The sequence below is a fragment of the Macaca fascicularis genome, chromosome X (assembly GCF_037993035.2).
Source record: "Macaca fascicularis isolate 582-1 chromosome X, T2T-MFA8v1.1".
Lineage (NCBI taxonomy): Eukaryota > Metazoa > Chordata > Mammalia > Primates > Cercopithecidae > Macaca > Macaca fascicularis.
The window spans coordinates 44,539,520-44,559,404 of record NC_088395.1 but is presented as its reverse complement, the minus strand read 5'-3'; the positions used below and the strand labels follow the sequence as shown (position 1 = coordinate 44,559,404).

Sequence of the window (19,885 nt, the reverse complement as noted above, 5' to 3'; positions counted from 1 at the left end):
CCTATAATCCCGGCACTTTGGGAGGCCAAGGCAGGCGGACTGCTTGAGGTCAGGAGTTTGAGACGAGCCTGGCCAACATGGCGAAACCCTGTCTCTACTAAAAATACAAAAATTAGCCAGGCATGGCAGTGGGCACCTGTAATCCCAGCTACTCAGGAGGCTGAGGCAGGAGAATCGCTTGAGCCCGGGAGGAGGAGGTTGCAGTGAGCCAGGATCGTGCCACTGCACTCCAGCCTGGGTGAAAGAGAGAGATTTAAAAAAAAAAAAAAAAGTACAATTCAAGAAAGAAAAGTTTTTTTGAGGTTTTTGTTTAACAACCCTTGTTCGGCTTATAAAATTATTTTACTGAGGTATCTTGGGCTCATCATTTAATTTTTTCTGTTCCTCATTTTTCTCATTTACATCTAAAATAATCATGTATTTTCTTACTAAGTGCTCTGAAATCTGCCGATAACAAGATAACTCAGTGGTTTCAAGATGACAACCGCCACACAAAAACACCACCTAGAGGATGAACACATCGTCACTGAAGTTAGTTAGGAAAGGGAATAGGAGTCTGAAACAGGCGTATGGATTCCTCTATAGTATTTTCTCAGTTTTTGCATATGCTTCCTTAATTCCAATGGCATCTTGGTTTAGGTAATCTGAACAATTTTCTCTGAATTTCTCATCTCTACTTTCTCTCTTTCTTTCTTTCTTTCTTCCTTTCTTTCTTTCTTTCTTTCTTTCTTTCTTTCTTTCTTTCTTTCTTTCTTTCTTTCTTTCTTTCTTTCTCTCTCTCCTTCTTCTTTCTTTCTTTCTTTCTTTCTTTTCTTTCTTTCTTTTCTTTTTCTTTCTTTATTCCTTCTTTTTTTTTTTGAGACAGAGTCTCACTCTGTTATCCAAACTGGAGTACAGTACAGTGGTGTGATCTCAGCTCACTGCTCCCAGGTTCAAGCAATTCTCGTACCTCAGCCTCCCAAGCAGCTGGGATTACAGGAATGCGCCACCACATCCGGCTAATTTTTTTGTATTTTTAGTAGAGACGGGGTTTCGCCATGTTGGCCAGTCTGGTCTCAAACTCCTGACCTCAGGTGATCTGCCCACCTCGGCCTCCCAAAGTGCTGGGATGACAGGCATGAGCCATCATGCCTGGCCCTCATCTCCACTTTCGATGTCATACATATATCTGAGAAGAACAAAAATAGAAGGAAAGCAAAGGGTTGAAAGACAAAAGCAAAAATAAAAAATCATATCTAATCACAATTATTCATTCATGGTAATTATCAATGCATGTTTATTTCTCTTCCATGTTTTCACCAACCTCATCCCTGTCTGTCATTATTAGCTGACTGTCATATCAACTACAGTGGAGAGCAAAGGGAGCGCAAATCCTCATCGTTTCTCCTGAAACTGGAAAGATAGAATAGTGTATTTGAAAGTCTCCCCCTTGGCGGAGGTTGCAGTGAGATCGCGCCATTGCACTCCAGCCTGGGCGACAAGAGTGAAACTCTGTCTCCAAAAAAAAAAAAAAAAAAAAAAAAAGAAAAGAAAAGAAAAGAAAAAGGAAAGTTTTCCCTCATCATTGCACATCATTGCACTCCCTCAGAGTATCACTGACCGACTCACTGGATTGATTTTGATACATTCATGAGAACTTTGTGGTTTTGTTTCTTTTTCCTTGAGATGGTCTATTCGCTAATTTTTAAAATAGGCAAACCCATTTGTACAGCAAAAATTCACCAGACACAGGACAGTATATAGTACAAATGAGTCTTTATCGTTCCTACATCCTCCCTAAGTGCCCCTAAACAACCAATGTTGTCAGATTATTGTGCATCATTCCAGACACATTATATGCCTATCCAAGCATGTACTTACAGAGAATCTCCCTGCTCCTTTTTATGCAGATAGAAGCCTTCTGCGCACACTGTCCCGTACCATGCCCTTTAAAAAACTGACCCAGGCGTGGTGGCGGGCGCCTGTAGTCCCAGATACTCCGGAGGCTGAGGCAGGAGAATGGCCTGAACCCGGGAGGTGGAGCTTGCAGTGAGCCAAGATTGCACCACTGCACTCCACCGTGGGCGACAGAGCAAAACTCCGTCTCAACAAAAAAAAATAAAAAAAAAATAAAAATTGAAGTGTAGCCTACATACAGTAAAGGGCACAAGTCTTATGTGTACAACTCAATGAATTTTTATGTAAGTATACACCTGTGAAACCACCTGCTCAAACAAGATGAGAATGTTATCCACAACCCAGAGGTTCCATGATGTCTAGAGAAGCCAAGAATCTTATGAAGCTTTGATGTGGCAGCAAAATTTTTTTTTGTAAGCATGTTTTTTTAAAAAAAGTGACACATTTCTGGCCGGGTACGGTAGCTCATGCCTGTAATCCCAGCACTTTGGGAGGCCGAGGCTAGTGGATCGCCTGAGGTCAGGAGTTTGAGACCAGCCTGGCCAACATGGTGAAACTCCATCTCTACTAAAAATACAAAAATTAGTCTGGCATGGTGGCTCACACCTGTAATCCCAGCACTTTGGGAGGCTGAGGCAGGTGGATCACTTGAGTCTAGGAGTTCGTGACCAGCCATGGCCAACATGGTGAAACCCCATCTCTACTAAAGATACAAAAAATTAGCCAGGTGTGGTGGCAGGCGCCTGTAATCCCAGCTACTTGTGAGGCTGAGGCAGAAGAGTTGCTTGAACCTGGGAGGCGGAGGTTGCAGTGAGCCAAGATCGTGCCACTGCACTCCAGCCTGGGCAACAAGAGCAAAACTGTCTCAAAAACAAAACAACAACAACAACAAACAAACAAACAAAAGTTAGCTGTGCATGGTGGTGGGCACCTGTAATCCCAGCTATTGGGAGGCTGAGACAAGATAATTGCTTGTACCCAGGAGTTGGAGGTTGCAGTGAGCTGAGATCACGCCACTGCACTCCAGCCTGGGAGACAGAGCTAGATTCTGTCTCAAAAAAAAAAAAAAAAAAAAAAAAAAAGAAAAAGAAAAAAAGCATAAGAGATTACAGATGTTATGCTAAGACATCACTGCCTCTATGAAAATACTTGTGGCTTTAAAGGGCTGTCCAAGGGGACATGCTACCTACAGCCAAGTGATCCTTGATGATCTCAGGCTGACTTTGTGAATGAATTATCATCCAGAGGTGGTTAATACTGAAGGAAGTGAAAAGCTGGATGTTTACTCTTTCTACGGAAGATAGGTCGAGAAGGTTGGGGTTAGGTGTAAGAAAAAATGATTTTATTTTGAGGATAATATAGATTATTAAGGCAATTTTGGATGAAACTTTCTTGTAGCTCTTAGTGGATCATCAAATTGTCATCTTTCTGAGACAATTTAGACACAGATTTATTTCACGTTAGGAGACTAAGCAAAATAAGAGTGCTTCCAGTCACAATGACATTTGGTATGGATTTGCTTTGTTTGCAGCATATCCAATATTCTAAGTTCAATTTACAAAAAAGAAAGAAAAGTGTGCAGGGGTGGGGATGTGGAAAGTACATTATGAAAGAAATTTTTAATGTAATTTTAACAGCACCTTTCAAATTTAGTTTACATAACAAGCTGTTTTCTAGTATGTTTGGATTAGGGGTCAGTAAACTATAGCCTGTAGACCAAATCTACCCTGCTGTCTGTTTTTGTAAATAAAGTTTTATTGGAACACAGCCACACTGCCCATTTGTTTACATATTGTCCATGGCTGCTTTTGTGCAACAACAGCAGAGCTGAAGAGTTGCCACGGGGACCATATGGGCTGCAAAGCCTAAAATATTTGCTATCTGGTCCTTTTTAAAAAAGCTTGCTGACTCTAGGTTTAGATTATGATTAGGTTTGCAAAAATTCGATTATGCACAGTGTTTGATATGAGGTGCAGTTTGGTTTTACTCAGTTGCAAGGTTCATGCAGAATTTAATGTGGAGATAAGTTTTATAAGCTAAAGACTAAATTTTCATGGCAGTGAAAGCCTAAGTAAGTAGTTCTCTCATAACTTCTGTCCTTTTTTAGTTATGGCAGCTAAATATAGTGCTGATTAAGTAATCCACACAAATCATTTTATGTTGAATTAGATTATTTTATTTTTTAAATTTTTTTTGAGGGGCAGTTTCACTCTTGTTGCCCAGGCTGGAGTGCAATGGCATGATCTTGGCTCACCACAACCTCCACCTCCCGGGTTCAAGCGATTCTCCTGCCTCAGCCTCCCGAGTAGCTGGGATTACAGGCATGCGCCACCACGCCTGGCTAATTTTTGTATTTTTAGTAGAGACAGGGTTTCACCACGTTGGCCAGGCCGACCACTATTTATTGACAATGACTTTTTCTCTCCATTGAATTTCTTTTGTACCTTGGTTGAAAAATCATGTGACCATATGTCCTACACCTTACAGCTGTGTAACACTTTATAGTTTTCCAAGCTCTTTAATGTTCTTTTCACTCATATGAAAACTTTGTGAGGTGGGCAGGGCAGGTATTACTAACCACATTTCACAGGTATGGAAGCATGTTCAGAGAGGTTAGTAGCTTGTTTAAACTCATACAGTTATAAGTGGCAGATAGGATATCATTGCTTTATATCCTGCTTCCTTTTTTTTTTTCTGAGACAGAGTCTGACCTGTCGCCCAGGCTGGAGTGCAATGGCACGATCTCGGTTCACTGCAACCTCTGTCTCCCAGATTCAAGCGATTCTCCTGCCTCAGCCTCCTGAGTAGCTGGCATTACAGGTGTGCACCACCACACTTGGCTACTTTTTGTATTTTTAGTAGAGACAGGGTTTCACCATGTTGGTCAGGCTTGTCTTGAACTCCTGACCTCGTGATCTGCCCGCCTCGGCCTCCCAAAGTGCTGGGATTACAGGCATGAGCCACTGCACCCGGCCCTATATCCTGCTTCCTGTCTTGTGGTCATAGTGTATAGCTTTTATTTATTTCAACCTGCAGTTGTTTGCAGAACATCTGAAATTCTTTTCGACAGCTGGAATTTAACATGTCTTTTTTTTTTTTTTTTTTTTTAAATGGAATCTCTCTCTGTCACCCAGGCTGGAGTGTGTTGGTGCAATCTCAGCTCACTGCAACCTCCGCCTCCAGGGTTCAAGTGATTCTCCTGCCTCAGCCTCCCAAGTAGCTGTGATTACAGGCAGGTGCTACCATGCTCGGCTAATTTTTGTATTTTTAGTACAGACAGGGTATCGCCATGTTGCCAGGCTGGTCTTGAACTCCTGACCTCGTGATCCACCCGCCTCAGCCTCCCAAAGTGCTGGGATCACAGGTGTGAGCCACCGTGCTGCCCTCAACATGTCTAAATGTAACTAATCTCTGGCTGTTTCTCCCTCCCCGCGTCAAATCTGTGTTTCTTCAGTCACTGAGGCTGAAAACATTAGCTTAAGTCTTTACCTTCTGTTTTATTTTCCTCACCTTCTGCAACCAATCAGACATTGATTACTGTACTGCTGGCCAGTTTCCTCTGTACCGTGCCTTACAGCTGACTCTTCCACTGGGACTTGCCCCACTGCTGGCCCCATACTTTTGGATCTGAATCATAGCAGAACTCTCCTTTTCTCTAGACCAGTGGCTCTCTACTCTGGCTGCATATTGCAATCTGCTGGGGAGTTCACTCTCTCTCTTTCTGTCTTTCCTTTCATCTTTTTCTTTCTTTTTTTTGTTTTTGAGACGGAGTCTTGCTCTTTTGTCCAGGCTGGAGTGCAGTGGCATGATCTCGGCTCACTGCAATCTCCGCCTCCCGGGTTAAGCAATGCCCTTGCCTCAGCCTCCCGAGTAGCTGGGATCACAGGTGCCCACCACCATGCCCAGCTAATTTTTTGTAGTTTTAGTAGAGACGAGGTTTCACCATCTTGGCCAGGCTGGTCTTGAACTCCTGACCTCGTGATCCACCTGCCTTGGCCTCCCAAAGTGCTGGGATTACAGGCTAGAGCCACCACGCTTGGCCCCTTCCCTCTTTTTCTGCCCCCTTCTCTTGCCCTCCCAGCTTCTCTCCTTCTCCCCTCTTTCTCTTTTTGTTCCTTCCCTCCCTCCCTCCCTTCCTTCCTTCCCTCCTTCCTTCCCCTTCCTTCCTTCCTTCCCTCCCCTTCCTTCCTTCCCTCCTTCCTTCCCTCCTTCCTTCCTTCCCCCCTCCCTTCCTTCCTTCCCCCTCTTCCTTCCTTCCCCCTCTTCCTTCCTTCCCGTCTCCTTCCTTCCTTCCTTCCTTCCTTCCTTCCTTCCTTCCTTCCTTCCTTCCTTCCTTCCTCCCTCCCCCCTTCCCTTCTTCCCCTTTCCTTCTTTCCTTCTTCGTTCCTTTCTCTTTCTTCCTTTTATTGAGATATAATTCACATAGCATAAAATTCACCCTTTTAAAGTGTACAGCTCAGTGATATTTTTAGTATATTCACCAAGTTGCACAACCATCACCACTATCTAATTCCGGAATATTTTCATCACTCCCAAAGAAACCTCATACCCCTTAGCAGTCATTCACCTGAAGAGCTTTGAAAAAGTATTAGTACCTGGGCACCACTCCTGGAGATTTTAACTTAATTGGCCTGGGTAGGGCTGGGGCATCGGGATTTTTATAAAGCTCCCTGAGTAATTCTAATATGCAGTGAGGGTAGAGAACCACTGTGTCTAGGACCTTTCCGTTGGAGTCCATTCCCTGTGTGGTGGAAGATACAGCTTCCTAGTACATTTTATACTTTTATTAAGTCATCCTCAGCTCAAAAACCTTCAAACCTTTGTCTGTTTGCTAGAATAAAATCCATCCTGGCATTTAAATCCTCCTGGGACTGGTTCCCCATTTCATACCTGTCTGTCTTGTCATCTTCTTTCCCCTGCTCTGCCTCAGCCTAACTGGTTCAATTCTTGCTTATTAAGCCCCCCAAAATGTGACAAATTGTGTTCCATCCTGAGCTCCCACCAGGGATCCTGTGGCTGACTGAGGCAGGGGAGCTTCTAGAATCAGCTTACTCTTTGTGGAAAGACATAGGGTGCTCTTCGGGATTTTTTTCTTTTTCTTTCTTTTTCTAAATGGAAAATTAAAAAATAATTGTACATATTTATGGGGTACATAGTGATGTTTCAATACATATAATACATACATAGTGATCAAATCAAGGTAATTGGCATATTCATCTTCTTAAATATCTATCATTTCTTTGTGTTGGGAACATTCAATATCCTCCTCCTGACTATCAGAAACTATATAATATATTGTCACTAACTATAGTCCTGGGATGTTTAATTACCTTAGAGCAATTTGGAATGATTAACCAAAAACCCAACTATATTTTAAGTAATATTAAGAAAAAAAATCACACCCAGTAGCAAACATATCCCTAAGAAAGCACAACTGTTTTCTTTCTTTCTTTCTTTTTTTTTTTTTTGGAGATGGAGTCTTGCTCTGTCGCTCAGGCTGCAGTGCAGTGGTGTGATCTTGGCTCACTGTAACCTCCACCTCCCGGGCTCTAGTGATTCTCCCACCTCAGCCTCCCGAGTGGCAGGGACTACAGGTGCGCACCACCATTCCCGGCTAATTTTTGTATTTTTAGTAGAGATAGGGTGTCACCATGTTGGCCAGGCTAGTCTCAAACTCCCGACCTTAAGTGATCCACCCACCTCGGCCTCTCCAAGTGCTAGGATTACAGGTGTGAGCCACCACACCTGGCTGTTTTCTCTTAATATTTCATTTATACTTTTTAAAATTTCGTTGACTTCTAGCAGATAAGCAGTAGCAAGCAAGCACAGGGAAAACAATTTATAAGAAATTTTATCTGCTAGCAACTTATTCTTGCGCGCGCGCGCGTGTGTGTGTGTGTGTGTGTGTGTGTGTGTGTGTGAGAGAGAGAGAGAGAGAGAGAGAGAGAGAGAAATCGGGGAAAAAAACTGCCCTGCTGGGTAGTCTTTGTTAGAAGTTACCCCAGGCCCCCACCCAGGACCACCACACGCCTCAGGGATGTGGAGGGCATGTCCTGCCTTTCCAGTTTTAAATCCTCCAGAGGGAGGGAGATGCCCTTCTTTAAAAAAAACAAAAAATTATATATATATCACACATTTTTTTTTTTTTGAGACAGAGTCTCACTCTATTACCCAGGCTGCAGTGCAGTGGTGCGATCTTGGCACACTGCAACCTCTGCCTCCCGGGTTCAAGTGATTCTCCAGCCTCAGCCTCCCGAGTAGCTGGGATTACAGGTGCCCGCCACTACACCCGGCTAATTTTTTGTATTTTTAGTAGAGACGGGGTTTCGCCACGTTGGCCAGGCTAGTCTCAAACTCCTGACCTCAGGTAATCTGCCCACTTGGGCCTCCCAAAGTTCTGGGATTACAGGCATGAGCCACCTCACCCGGCCGTTTGCAGCCCCTCTGAATAGCCATCTTGAAATACGCCAAAGAAGTATATTATGGGGTGCAATCAGTTTGGTTTCCTTCATAATGTTGTTGTTTGAACCAGAGTGATTCTATCTTGAACAGGGGTTGTGTAAAATAAGGCTGAGACCTATTGGGCTCTATTTCCAGAAGGATGGGCATTCTAAGTCACAGGGTGAGACAGACAGTCGGCACAAGATACAGGTCATAAACACCTTGCTGATAAAACAGGTTGTGGTAAAGAAGCCGGAAAACCCACCAAAATCAAGATGGTGATGAAAGTGACCTCTGGTCATCCTCACTGCTCATTATACACTAATTGTAATTCATTAACATGCTGAAAGACACTCCTACCAGAGCCAGGACAGTCTACAAATGCCATGGCAACGTCAGGAAGTTATCATATATTGTCTAAAAAGGGAAGGAATCCTCAGTTATGGGAATTGCCCACCCCTTTCCCGGAAAACTCATGAATAGCTCACCCCTTGTTTAGCATACAATCAAGAAATAACCATAACAATGGCCAACCAGCAGCTCACGCGGGGGCTCTGCCTATGGAGTAGCCATTCTTTTACTCCTTTACTTTCTTAATAAACTTGCTTTCACTTCATGGACTTACCCCGAAGTCTTTCTTGTGCAGGATTCAATAACCCTCTCTTGGGGTTTGGATCAGGACCCCTTTCCAGCAACAGTAAGTAGGGTAAAATCTCATCCCTTCAGTTTTTGAGAAATATATATAAATCGCTGAATGCAGTTCTTGACATGTACACAGCAGGTTCTCAATACGTGGTAACTACACATGTAATGATGAGTGATGATGAAATGGCAGAGTGTTGGTGTCAGCTGGTAACCCTGTTACTCCTCCCCTCCAAATAAGGAAGCATGAGAAGCCTAGGAGCAGTTAGTGGAGGGAAAATAAGCAGGGATAGCCATGTCAGGGAGCCCTGGTGCACTGGGGGGAAGGATAATTTTATCAATGGCCAGAAACTCAGCTTCTCAGGCCCCAGGCAACAGCTTCTCCCTCCAACTCTGCTTTCTGAACTTCAGGACTTGGGGAAGAAATAAAGGGAGTGTGTGGGAGACAGGGGCCTCAGTACAAGAGGGATTTCGAGACGTTGAACCCGTTAGGAAGGACACTTGGGAAGGATGGACCAGAGCCCCAGGCTCCAACATCAACTGTATCTGGGCTGAGGCTACAATGAACCTGCCAGCTTGGCTTATCCTCCAGAGGGAAATCACCTCATAGCTTCCATTAGGAGAGGTGCTCAGGGTTCATTCCCATCTAATGGAATAAGTCCTGCCCATGGTCCCCAGGAGATCATAATCAAGGGGAGTTTCTTGTGAGCACACAATGAATCAGGCATGCCGAGGAGGGCAAGGCCCCTGCTCTCCCAGCAAGAGCTCTTGACTTTGTTTTTTGCTGATTCATCTTAGTAAGAAGTTTGTGTGTGATGACATAAAGAGCTGGCTCCTCACGGCCCCATCTTTCCTCCTGAGGAGAGCTGCCTCCACTTCCCCTTTCAGACTCTTCTAATCTTTTGGACTTACAGTGTGGGCGCACTATAGTCCAGAGTTGCCACTTGTGTTCTGGATCCACTTCTGCCCTATATCTGTGTGCGATTGAAACTGCCTTTGCAAAATTATGACTGAGACAGTGAAAGAGATTTAACGTAGTCGACTCCATCTTGCTTCTAACCTCCAAGCTGTCTTTGTTCATTCTTGGGCATAGGCTGAACTAACTTTGGAAGAAGCTGAGTTATAGTTTATAGTTTAAAACAAAGATGATAACAGCCCTTTCCCAAAGCAGACCTTCTTCTTGCCTGGAAACTAGATTGACTTTTTAGGACTAACATTAGCTGTAAGATTGGAAATTATGGTTTAGGAGCCATGCAGCTGGAGGCTACAAGATTCTGACCCTCCCTAAACTGCTCCTGAGATCAGTGCTAGAGACATTTTGCAGACCCTGCATTTGATGGATCAGCTGGCGCCACCCAGATCGAAACACTGGCTCATCTGATCTTGTGGCGCCCACCCAGGAACTCAGTTCAAGAAGACAGCTTTGACTCTCTATATGATTTCATCTCTGACCTGACCAATCAGCACTCCTGGCTCACTAGCTCCCCTACTGCCACCCCACCAAGTTGTCCTTAAAAACTCTGCTCCCTTGCCAGGCGGAGTGGCTCACACCTATAATCCCAGTACTTTTTTGGGAGGCTGAGGCCGGTGGATCACTTGAGGTCAGGAGTTCAAGACCAGCCTGGCCAACATGGTGAAACCCATCTCTACTGAAAATACAAAAATTAGCTGGACATGGTGGCACATTCCTGTAATCCCAGCTACTCGGGAGGCTGAGGCAGGAGAATCGCTTGAACCCAGGAGGCGGAGGTTGCAGTGAGCCGAGATTGTGCCACTGCACTCCAGCCTGGGTGACAAAGCGAGACTCCATCTCAAAAAAACAAAACACAAAACAAAACAAAACTCTGCTCCCCGAATGCTCAGGGAGATTGATTTGAGTAATAATGAAACTCCCGTCTCCCGCACAGCTGGCTCTGCGTGAATTACTTTCTCTATTGCAATTCCCCTGTCTTGATAAATTGACTCTGTCTAGGCAGCGGGCAAGGTGAAACCCTTGGGCGGTTACACTAGTGGCACATCACGGAATCTCTGTGTTCAAGATTCCTCATTACACGATAGACAGGGCTAATGCCGTCTGCTCTGTCTAAGTCCCTGGGACACGGAATTGTCAACTATTGAACGTGTGTGATGGTCCTACGCACGTATCAGGTATTAATTCTTTGGTTTCTGGACTGAGTTTTCCCTTGTTCCTTGACTTCCTCAAAGCTACCTGTGTCTGCTGCCTCTCCTAACCTCATAGTTCTTAGGTTTTTCCCTTCCTGTTCTGCAAAGAGACTTTAGGCAACCCACAGATGTCTTGGAAAACAAGTGTCCTCTAATTAGGCTCTTTTATTTTTTCTTCCAAAAAAGACAGACTCAAAGTGCAGCTATCCCAGAGAAAAGGGGAAGTGGTGCCTGAACTTCCCACCCAGACCCAGATGACTTGATGCCCTTGTCCCAAAACTTGGAATGAGGGGTGCTGGAGGGGGAAAATAGAAGGAGTGATGTGGGGGTGGGAGCCACTCCTCAGCTCAAATCCCTCCAACAGCCTGCCATCCCACTCAGATTAAAGGCCAGATTCCTTACAATGGCCGCCAAGGACCTGCACAATGATATCCATGTCACCTCTCTGTCCTTATTTGCTGTTTTTCCCCCGTTCATTCTGTTCCCGCTACACTGGCTGCTCCGCCAACAGACCTGGCTTACTTCTCACGCAGGGCTTTTCCACTGGTGTTTCTGCTGCTAGGAGTGCTCTTCTCCCCATAGCCGCATGGTTTGATTCTTCATGTCTTTCAGGTCTTTGGCAAAATGTCACCTCCTCAGGGAAGACTTCTCTGTGACCATCCTATTTAAAATTGCAGGCCAGACATGATGGCTCATGCCTGTAATCCCAGCACTTTGTGAGGCTGAGGCGGGGGGATCACCTGAGATCAGGAGTTTGAGACCAGCCTGACCAACACGGAGAAACCCCATCTCTACTAAAAATACAAAATTACTGAAATGTCCATCAATGATAGACTGTATTAAGAAAATGTGGCACATATACACCATGGAATACTATGCAGCCATAAAAAAGGATGAGTTCATGTCCTTTGCAGGAACACGGATGAAGCTGGAAACCATCATTCTCAGCAAATTATTGCAAGGACAGAAAACCAAACACCACATGTTTTCACTCATAGGTGGGAACTGAACAATGAGAACACTTGGACACAGGGCGGGGAATATCACACACCGGGGCCTATTGGGGGGTCGGGGACTGGGGGAGGGATAGCATTAGGAGAAATACCTAATGTAAATGATGAGTTGATGGGTGCAGCCAACCAATATGGCACATGTATACCTATGTATCAAACCTGCACATTGTGCACATGTACCCTAGAACTTAAAGTATAATAAAAAATAAAAATAAAAATAAAAATACAAAATTAACCAGGCGTGGTGGTGCATGCCTGTAATCCCAGCTACTTAGGAGGCTGAGGCAGAAGAATTGCTTGAACTAGGGAGGCGGAGGTTGCGGTGAGCTGAGATCACACCATTGCACTGTAGCCTGGGCAACAAGAGCAAAACTCCGTCTCAAAAAATAAATAAATAAAAATAAAATAAAATTACAACCTCCTTCCTCTTTCCCCTGACACTCCCTATCCTCCTTCCCTTGCTTATTTTTCTCCCTAGCATTTGCCAGCATCTTTCATGTTAAATATGTGATGTATTTGTTCATCATCCCACTAGAATGGAAGTTCCACAAGGGCATGGGGTTTCTGTCTATTTTGATTACTACTGTGTCTTCAGAGTTTAAAACAGCTCCTGGAACCAAATAGATGCTCAGAAAATATCTGTTGAATGAATGAATTAGTAGAAGAGTGAATAATGCCTTTCCTTCCATTTCCTCAACAATAAGATCTATGTGAATGACCGCATGCCGGTGTGTGAATGTGATAGAAAGCCCTAGGAGAAAGGTCATGTTTAATCCCAAATTAGTGGAGAAAGGGAAAGCAAAGCCTTCAGAAATCTGTGAATTACCCAAAGCAGTTCAGATGAATGGAAGGAATTATAGGACAGTGGGTTAGAGACCAGGATTAAAGTCAATCTTTGTCATTAAACGTTTGGGCAAGTTATTTAACCTCTTTGGGCTTCAGTTGTATCACCTGTAAACTGGGGGCAGTGGAATAAATAATCATCAAGCAAAAGTATACAGTGCTTTATAACTAAAAAATGTCTTTCACATGTATTATTTTAACCAGTATAACCAGTTTGTTAGCTTACTCTAAAAGTAACCCCTTTCTCTATTTGTTTCTTGCTACAGAATTACCCATTTACCTGTTTGCTTTTGAATTCCAAAGGCTAATCTTGAAACAATCCAGGCATGAAGTGGAACTGGCAGTTGCAATTTTCCTCCCTCCAAGAAGAAATTGGTGCACAGCTAATCCATAACCTGACCTCCAACGAGATGATGCTAACCAGGCCTCCGGATGGTCAATTACTCAAGCTAGCCATCAGAAAACGACAAGCAGACCTGCAGCCTATGCACACCTTTCCCTTAAAACCCCTTGAGCCAGCCCGAGAATTTGAGCTGACTTTTTGACACTTGAGTGTGTGGCCATCTCCCAAGCTGCTAGCACTTGAGTAAACCTGCTTTCCTTCCATCAAACCTTGCTTCTTGTGTGTCTGGCTTTTCAAGCAGCAAGCAGCTGAACCTGAGTCTGGTTACATTATCTCTGATTCCTGTGAGGTAGCCAGAGCAGGTAGGTAGATGTGAGACAACAAAAACCTTTTCTTAGTTATTCCCACTTGTAACTCCTCATAAGACCCCTAGGGGATGGATCCCACACAAGGAGAATACTTTGTTTTCTAAGCAAGTAATGAGGGACACATTTGGACTTGTAGGAGGGTTACATGGCTTTACCTAAGAACCAGCAGAGATACTAAGGACTAGGCAAGATCTGGCCGCAGAAAGCAGGAGAAGCAAAAGATAGGAGGTGGCAGAGCCCTGCGAGGAGACGTCAGCAAGAGGCATTCTTGTGGCAAAGTGAGCAAGCGGGGCCTGAAAGAGAGAAATAGTAAGAGAAATGGAGCTTGTTCTGTGGGGCATGATGTAAGCACTTTCTACATCTATCTCAGAAAATCCAGGTGGTTTCTGATGCATTGGCCCAAATGAATGATCTCAGGAGCACAGAAATAGGTGTGGACTCCTGTGTGGAGGCTGCCAGAGGGGAGGGGACAGCCAATGTCTTGGACACATGATGGAGAAAGGAGAGCGAATGCTGCGTTGGAGTAGGGCTCTGGCCCTGAAAGAGAGGCTACTGTGGGCGGCCCCACTTGTTCCTTGACTAACTTCTTAAGGATATGGTATTGCCTATTGCCCCCCAGGTATCACATAAAGGATCTTATTTGTTATTTTAATTTTTCATCAGTTTGTTATAATTAGACACTCTATTTCCTTGAGCTTAGTGATTACTTTAAGCAGGAAAAGCCTTCTTTGGCTTGATAAAATGGTCATCATGTTAAAACTCGTTAGGGTTAGAATGGAAGAAATCTAGAGCCTTTGCTCGGTGCTTTGACTTAGCAATTCAGTTTTTGATTTTGTACACCTAGGTAAATGAAAAGCGCCTTTAATTCACTTTTGGATAATTAGCACAGAGAGAAAATGACTTTGCATGTCACAATGTGGCATGGTTCAAACAGCAAATGAGAATAAAAGTCAGCACTTCCATAGTTGTACACATTTGCAAGAAATCATTTTCATTTAATTTAAAGTGATAAATCTGGGTAATTACGTGATGATTATTCATAAAACGATTAATCAAACTCATATACATTTTGTAGCATCTCATGCATTACTGCAATTGGAGTATTTTAGGAAAATATATTGTTTGAATTTTAAAATAGCACTCCATTGTATCTCAGCAAAAGTGGAAAAGTGTATCTTGGCTAGTTCTATTTAGTCAATTATTATAATGGAAGGCATTAGATAGTATCCAAGAAAAACAATTATAAATAATATGATGTACACCTGCTTCCAATATGTACTCCCTTATAAACATCCGATGTAATTAAAATATAAATTGGATCTAGAATGGGCATAAAAATCCCTTTAAAAGTACAAGTTTGTCAGGAAGAGATAAAGAACAACAGAAGAATCCTTTCTCCAGTTTCTTTATTTTGTTAAATTCATACATAAGCAGCTTCTTGAGGGTATCTCATGCTTTTACTAGCCATTATTCAGACAAATTTACTCAGACATTTTCCATCTGAGACAGTAAGGTATAAATAAAACCAAAATGAAGATGGCAAAGTTTGGAGGTGATTTAAAAAGCTGGATGTGTTCTTTTTGTTTGTTTCTGTTTATTTTTTTTTTGTTTTTTTTTTGTTTTTTTTTTTTTTAATTGAGATGGAGTTTAGTTTCACTCTTGCCGCCCAGGCTGGAGTGCAATGGTGCCATCTTGGCTCATTGCAACCTCTGCCTCCTGGGTTCAAGCGATTCTCCTCCCTCAGCCTCCTGAGTAGCTGGCATTACAGGCACCCACCACCACGCTCGGCTAATTTTTGTATTTTTTTAGTAGAGACAGGGTTTCGCCATGTTGGCCGGGCTGGTCTTTAACTCCTAACCTCAGGTGCTGGGATTACAGGCGTGAGCCACCGCGCCTGGCCAAAGCTGAATGTGTTCTGAACAGTGGAACATGGTGCCTCAGTCTAGTATGTTTGGAGGAATCCACAGACTGGCTTTTAGACACTAAGCTTCACTATGCGAAGCTTCATTAAATGAAGTGAATTATCACGTGGACTGGGGGGCACCTTTGAAAAGAAGATTCCTTTCTCAGTAGCTTAGAAGCATTCATTTGCATCCCTTGGATTACCTATATTCTCTTTCAGCACAGCAATTTCCAGCTCACTTTAACAAGTCATTCATCATTGGGTAAAAGTGGATTTCCAGATATATTGGGCACTTTTGATCCCTGTTGGTTCAGAGGCCTTCTTTGAAGATCACAGTCAGTGAAAACATTTTTCTGAGGATGACAACAATCCAGAGAATGGCAGGTAACTCTTAGAGCTGGTGTAATAAGCAGTTCATAGTCCCAGATCATTTCCAGATGGGTCGGCAGTCAAGATTAAATGAGCATATTGAGAACTGATAAAAATGAAAAGTTAATTAATGTCATTATCTTGTCGATGAACATTTAGGTTTCTTGCAGTTTTTTGAATTACAAATAATGTTGCAATGACACTTGTATATATGTTTCCCTGAGCCTACGTATAAGATTTTCTCTAGAATATATTCCCATAAGTAGAACTGCTGGGTCAAAGGGTATATACATCTTCAGTTTTGCTAGATATTATCACGTTGCTCCCTAAGTGCCTATACAATTTAACACTTCTATCAGCAGGACATGACGGTTTCTGTTACCCTACATCCTTGCCAAAACGTGGTATTATCTGAATTTTTAGCTTTTGTCCATCCAATGGGGGAAAATGATATTTTATTACTGTTTTAATTTGCATTTCTCTGATGAATAGTCATATTGGACATCTTTTTGTTGTTGGCTTTTCAAGCTTCCTTTTTATGAGTTACCAATTCATATTCTGCTGGCTTCTTTTCCCCCCGTTGATTTGTAGGAGCTTCTTAAAAATATTCTTTTTAAGTTTTATGTGTTGTAAATAGCATCTCCTACTCCACAGAGTTATTTTTCACTTTATTTTTTGGTGCCTTTATAGTCCAGAAGTATGTAACTTTAGTATAGTTGAATTTATTGACCTTTTCCTTTAGAGTTTGTGCCTTTTATATTTGAAGAAATCCTGACTGAGCAGGAACCCACATTCAGGAACAGAGCCCTTTACTCCTCCCACAGAATGAATGGAGACCAGAAATCAGATGTTTATGCCCAAGGAAAGCAGGATTTCATTCAGCACTTCTCCCAGATCATTAGGGTGCTGACTGAGGATGAGATGGGGTACTCAGAGACAGGAGATGCTATTGCCCAGCTCAAGGAGGTCCTGGAATACAATGCCATTGGAGGCAAGTATCACCAGGGTTTGACGGTGCTAGTAGCATCCCGGGAACTGGTGGAGCCGAGGAAACAGGATGCTGATAGTCTCCAGCGGGCCCTGACCATGGGCTGGTTTGTGGAACTGCTGCAAGCTTTCTTCCTGGTGGCAGATGACATCATGGATTCATCCCTCTCCCCCCAGGGACAGATTTGGTGGTATCAGAAGCCTAGCATGGGTTTGGATGCCATCAATGATGCTATGCTTCTAGAAGCATGTATCTACCACCTGCTGAAGCTCTATTACCCGGAGCAGCCCTATTTTTTCTTTTCTTTCTTTTTCTTTTTTCTTTTCTTTCTTTCTTTCTTTTTTTTTTTTTTTTTTTTGAGATGGAGTTTAACTCTTGGTGCCCAGGCTGGAGTGCAGTGGCATGAACTCAGCTCACCGCAACCTCCACCTCCCAGGTTCAAGTGATTCTCCTGCCTCAGCCTCCCAAATAGCTCTGATTACAGGCATGCGCCACCATGCATAGCTGATTTCGTATTTTTAGTAGAGGCAGAGTTTCTCCATGTTGGTCAAGCTGGTCTCGAACTCCCAACCTCAGATGATCCACCCGCCTCAGTTTTCCAAAGTGCTGGGATTACAGGCGTGAGCCACCGCGCCTGGCCTGGAGCAGCCCTATTACCTGGACCTAATCCAGCTCTTCCTGCAGAGTTCCTATCAGACTGATATTGGGCAGACCCTGGACCTCATCACAGCCCCTCAGGGCAATGTGGGTCTTGGCAGATTCACTGAAAAGAGGTACAAATCTATTGTCAAGTACAAGGCAGCTTTCTACTCCTACCTTCCTGTAGCTGCAGCCATGTACATTGCAGGAATTGATGGCGAGAAGAACCATGCCAATGCCAAGAAGATTCTGCTGGACATGGGAGAGTTCTTTCAGATTCAGGATGATTACCTTGACCTCTTCGGGGACCCCAGTGTGACCAGCAAAGTTGGCGCTGACATCCAGGACAACAAATGCAGCTGGCTGGTGGTTCAGCGTCTGCAACAGGCCACTCCAGAACAGTACCAGATCCTGAAGAAGAATTACGGGCAGAAGGAGGCCAAGAAGGTGGCCCAGGTGAAGGCACTATATGAGGAGCTGGATCTGCCGGCCGTGTTCTTGCAATATGAGGAAGACAGTTACAGCCACATTATGGGTCTCATTGAACAGTACGCAGCACCCCTGACCCCAGCCATCTTTCTGGGGCTGCTGCGCAAAATCTATAAGCAGAAAAAGTAACCTAGAGACTGCAAGGGAGGGGAGAGGAGGCTCTCAATAAATTATTGTGTAACCTAAAAAAAAAAAAAAAAAAAAGAAAGAAAATAAAAGAAATCCTTCCCTGCACCACAGTCATAAATATATTTTTCTAAATTTGGTTCAAAAATGTGTAAAAGTTTGTTTTTTATAATTGGAATTTATTTTTATTGATTGTATCAGTTCTCTATTGCTGCATAACAAATTAACACAAACTTTACAGCTTATGACAGCATACATTTTTCAGATCACTTTTCCCATAGGTCAGGAGTCTGGCACAACGACATAGCTGAGTTCTGTGTTGAGGAGCTTATAAGATTGAAATCAAGTTGTTGTCTGTCTGCATGCCCATCTGGGACTGGAAGTCCTCTTCCAAACTAACATGACTGTGGTAGGATTTGGTTCTTTTAGCTGTATCACTAAAGTCCCCGTTTCCTTGCTAGCTGTTAGCCAGAGGCTCCTCTTGGCTTCTAGAGGCCATCTACCTTCCCTTCCATGTGGCCTCCTCCATCTTCAAAGCCAGCAATGAAGAACCTGCCTTCTGTTGAATCCCTCTTATGCTTCAAATCTCTCTGTGAGTCTCTTCTCTAAGAAGAGTCCCAGCTTTCTAAAGGGCTCACCTAATTTGGTCAAGTTGACCCAGGATAATCACCCTATCTTAAGGCCAGGTGATTCGGGATCTTAATCACATCGGCCAAACTCCTTCACAGCACCACCTAGATTAGTGTTTGACTGAATAATTGGCTGAAAATGTGTGTATTCCATGGGCCTAGAATCTTGGAAGCCATCTTAGAATTCTGCCTACCACATGGTGGAGGGTAGTGATCCATATTTTTAATGCGTGGATCATTATGTTATTTTCATTTTAGAAAATTTAAATCACATACAAAAGCAGAGACAATAGTTTCATAGTTTCATAAACTCTCATGTTCCCAGCATCCATCTTCTGTGATTCCACATGGCCAATCTATGTCCCAACTCCCTTCTCCCCACACCCTAGGTAATTTTGCAGCGGATCTAAGACATACTGGTTCATCTGTAAATGCTTTCATATGTATATTCAAAGACAGGACCTCTTTTCTTTCTACCTGGAAGTAGCCAGACTCAAGTTTAAGGGCATAGTCCTCCACTGCTAAGTCTGCCCAAGATTTCTGATACCAACTGTAAGTTGGGGTGGGGCCGGGGGGTGTCCCAAAACTAACATGGTTGTGGTAGGATTTGGTTCTTTTGGCTGTATGACTAAAGTTCCCGTTTCCTTGACAGCTGTTAGCCAGAGGCTCCTCTTGGCTTCTCAGTTTTAATAATTTGCTAGAAAGACTCATAGAATTCATCAAAACCCAATATACTCACAGCCATGTTTATTACAGGCAAAGAATGCAAATTATAAGAGACACATGGGGAAGAATCCTCGATTGGGAGGGTTCCAAATATGAAGCTGCTGTGTCATCAGGGATGTGTTAACCTTCTGGCATAGATATTTGGCAATACATGCATGGAGTACTGCCAACCCAGGAAGCTTGCATAGGTTTTGGTGTCCAGAGTTTTTGGCAGGTTCATTATGTAGGGATGGTTGGTAGAATGATTACCCATGTGGTTGAACTCAAGCTCCAGTCACACTCTACTCCCACAGGGCAGGCTGATATC

General features: G+C 43.5%; 2 protein-coding genes across 3 annotated transcripts in view; both read left to right on the top strand.

Moving 5' to 3' along the window:
• Positions 1-13,609, top strand: part of FUNDC1 (FUN14 domain containing 1) — a 53,143-nt gene extending 39,534 nt beyond the window's left edge. For both annotated transcript variants that reach the window (XM_074029439.1, XM_074029438.1), the window contains exon 4: positions 13,302-13,609. In XM_074029439.1, coding sequence (XP_073885540.1) covers positions 13,302-13,328 — 27 coding nt within the window. In that variant the 3' untranslated portion in view covers positions 13,329-13,609. The remainder of the gene's footprint in view (positions 1-13,301) is intronic.
• Positions 13,610-15,165: 1,556 nt separating this feature from the next.
• Positions 15,166-18,305, top strand: LOC102119088 (farnesyl pyrophosphate synthase). Its single transcript, XM_005593351.4, has 2 exons — positions 15,166-17,245; positions 17,607-18,305. The coding sequence occupies exons 1-2, from the start codon at positions 16,807-16,809 to the stop codon at positions 18,224-18,226; spliced, it is 1,059 nt and encodes a 352-aa protein (XP_005593408.3). The 5' UTR covers positions 15,166-16,806; the 3' UTR covers positions 18,227-18,305.
• Positions 18,306-19,885: the final 1,580 nt, after the last annotated feature.

What these genes read in the sequence shown, in the direction of transcription:
- LOC102119088 (XM_005593351.4), top strand. Translation starts at nt 16,807, where the DNA reads ATGAATGGAGACCAGAAATCAGATGTTTATGCCCAAGGAAAGCAGGAT. An exon ending in CCACCTGCTGAAGCTCTATT is followed by an intron (nt 17,246 to 17,606) that starts ACCCGGAGCAGC and finishes CCACCGCGCCTG; the next exon opens with GCCTGGAGCAGCCCTATTAC.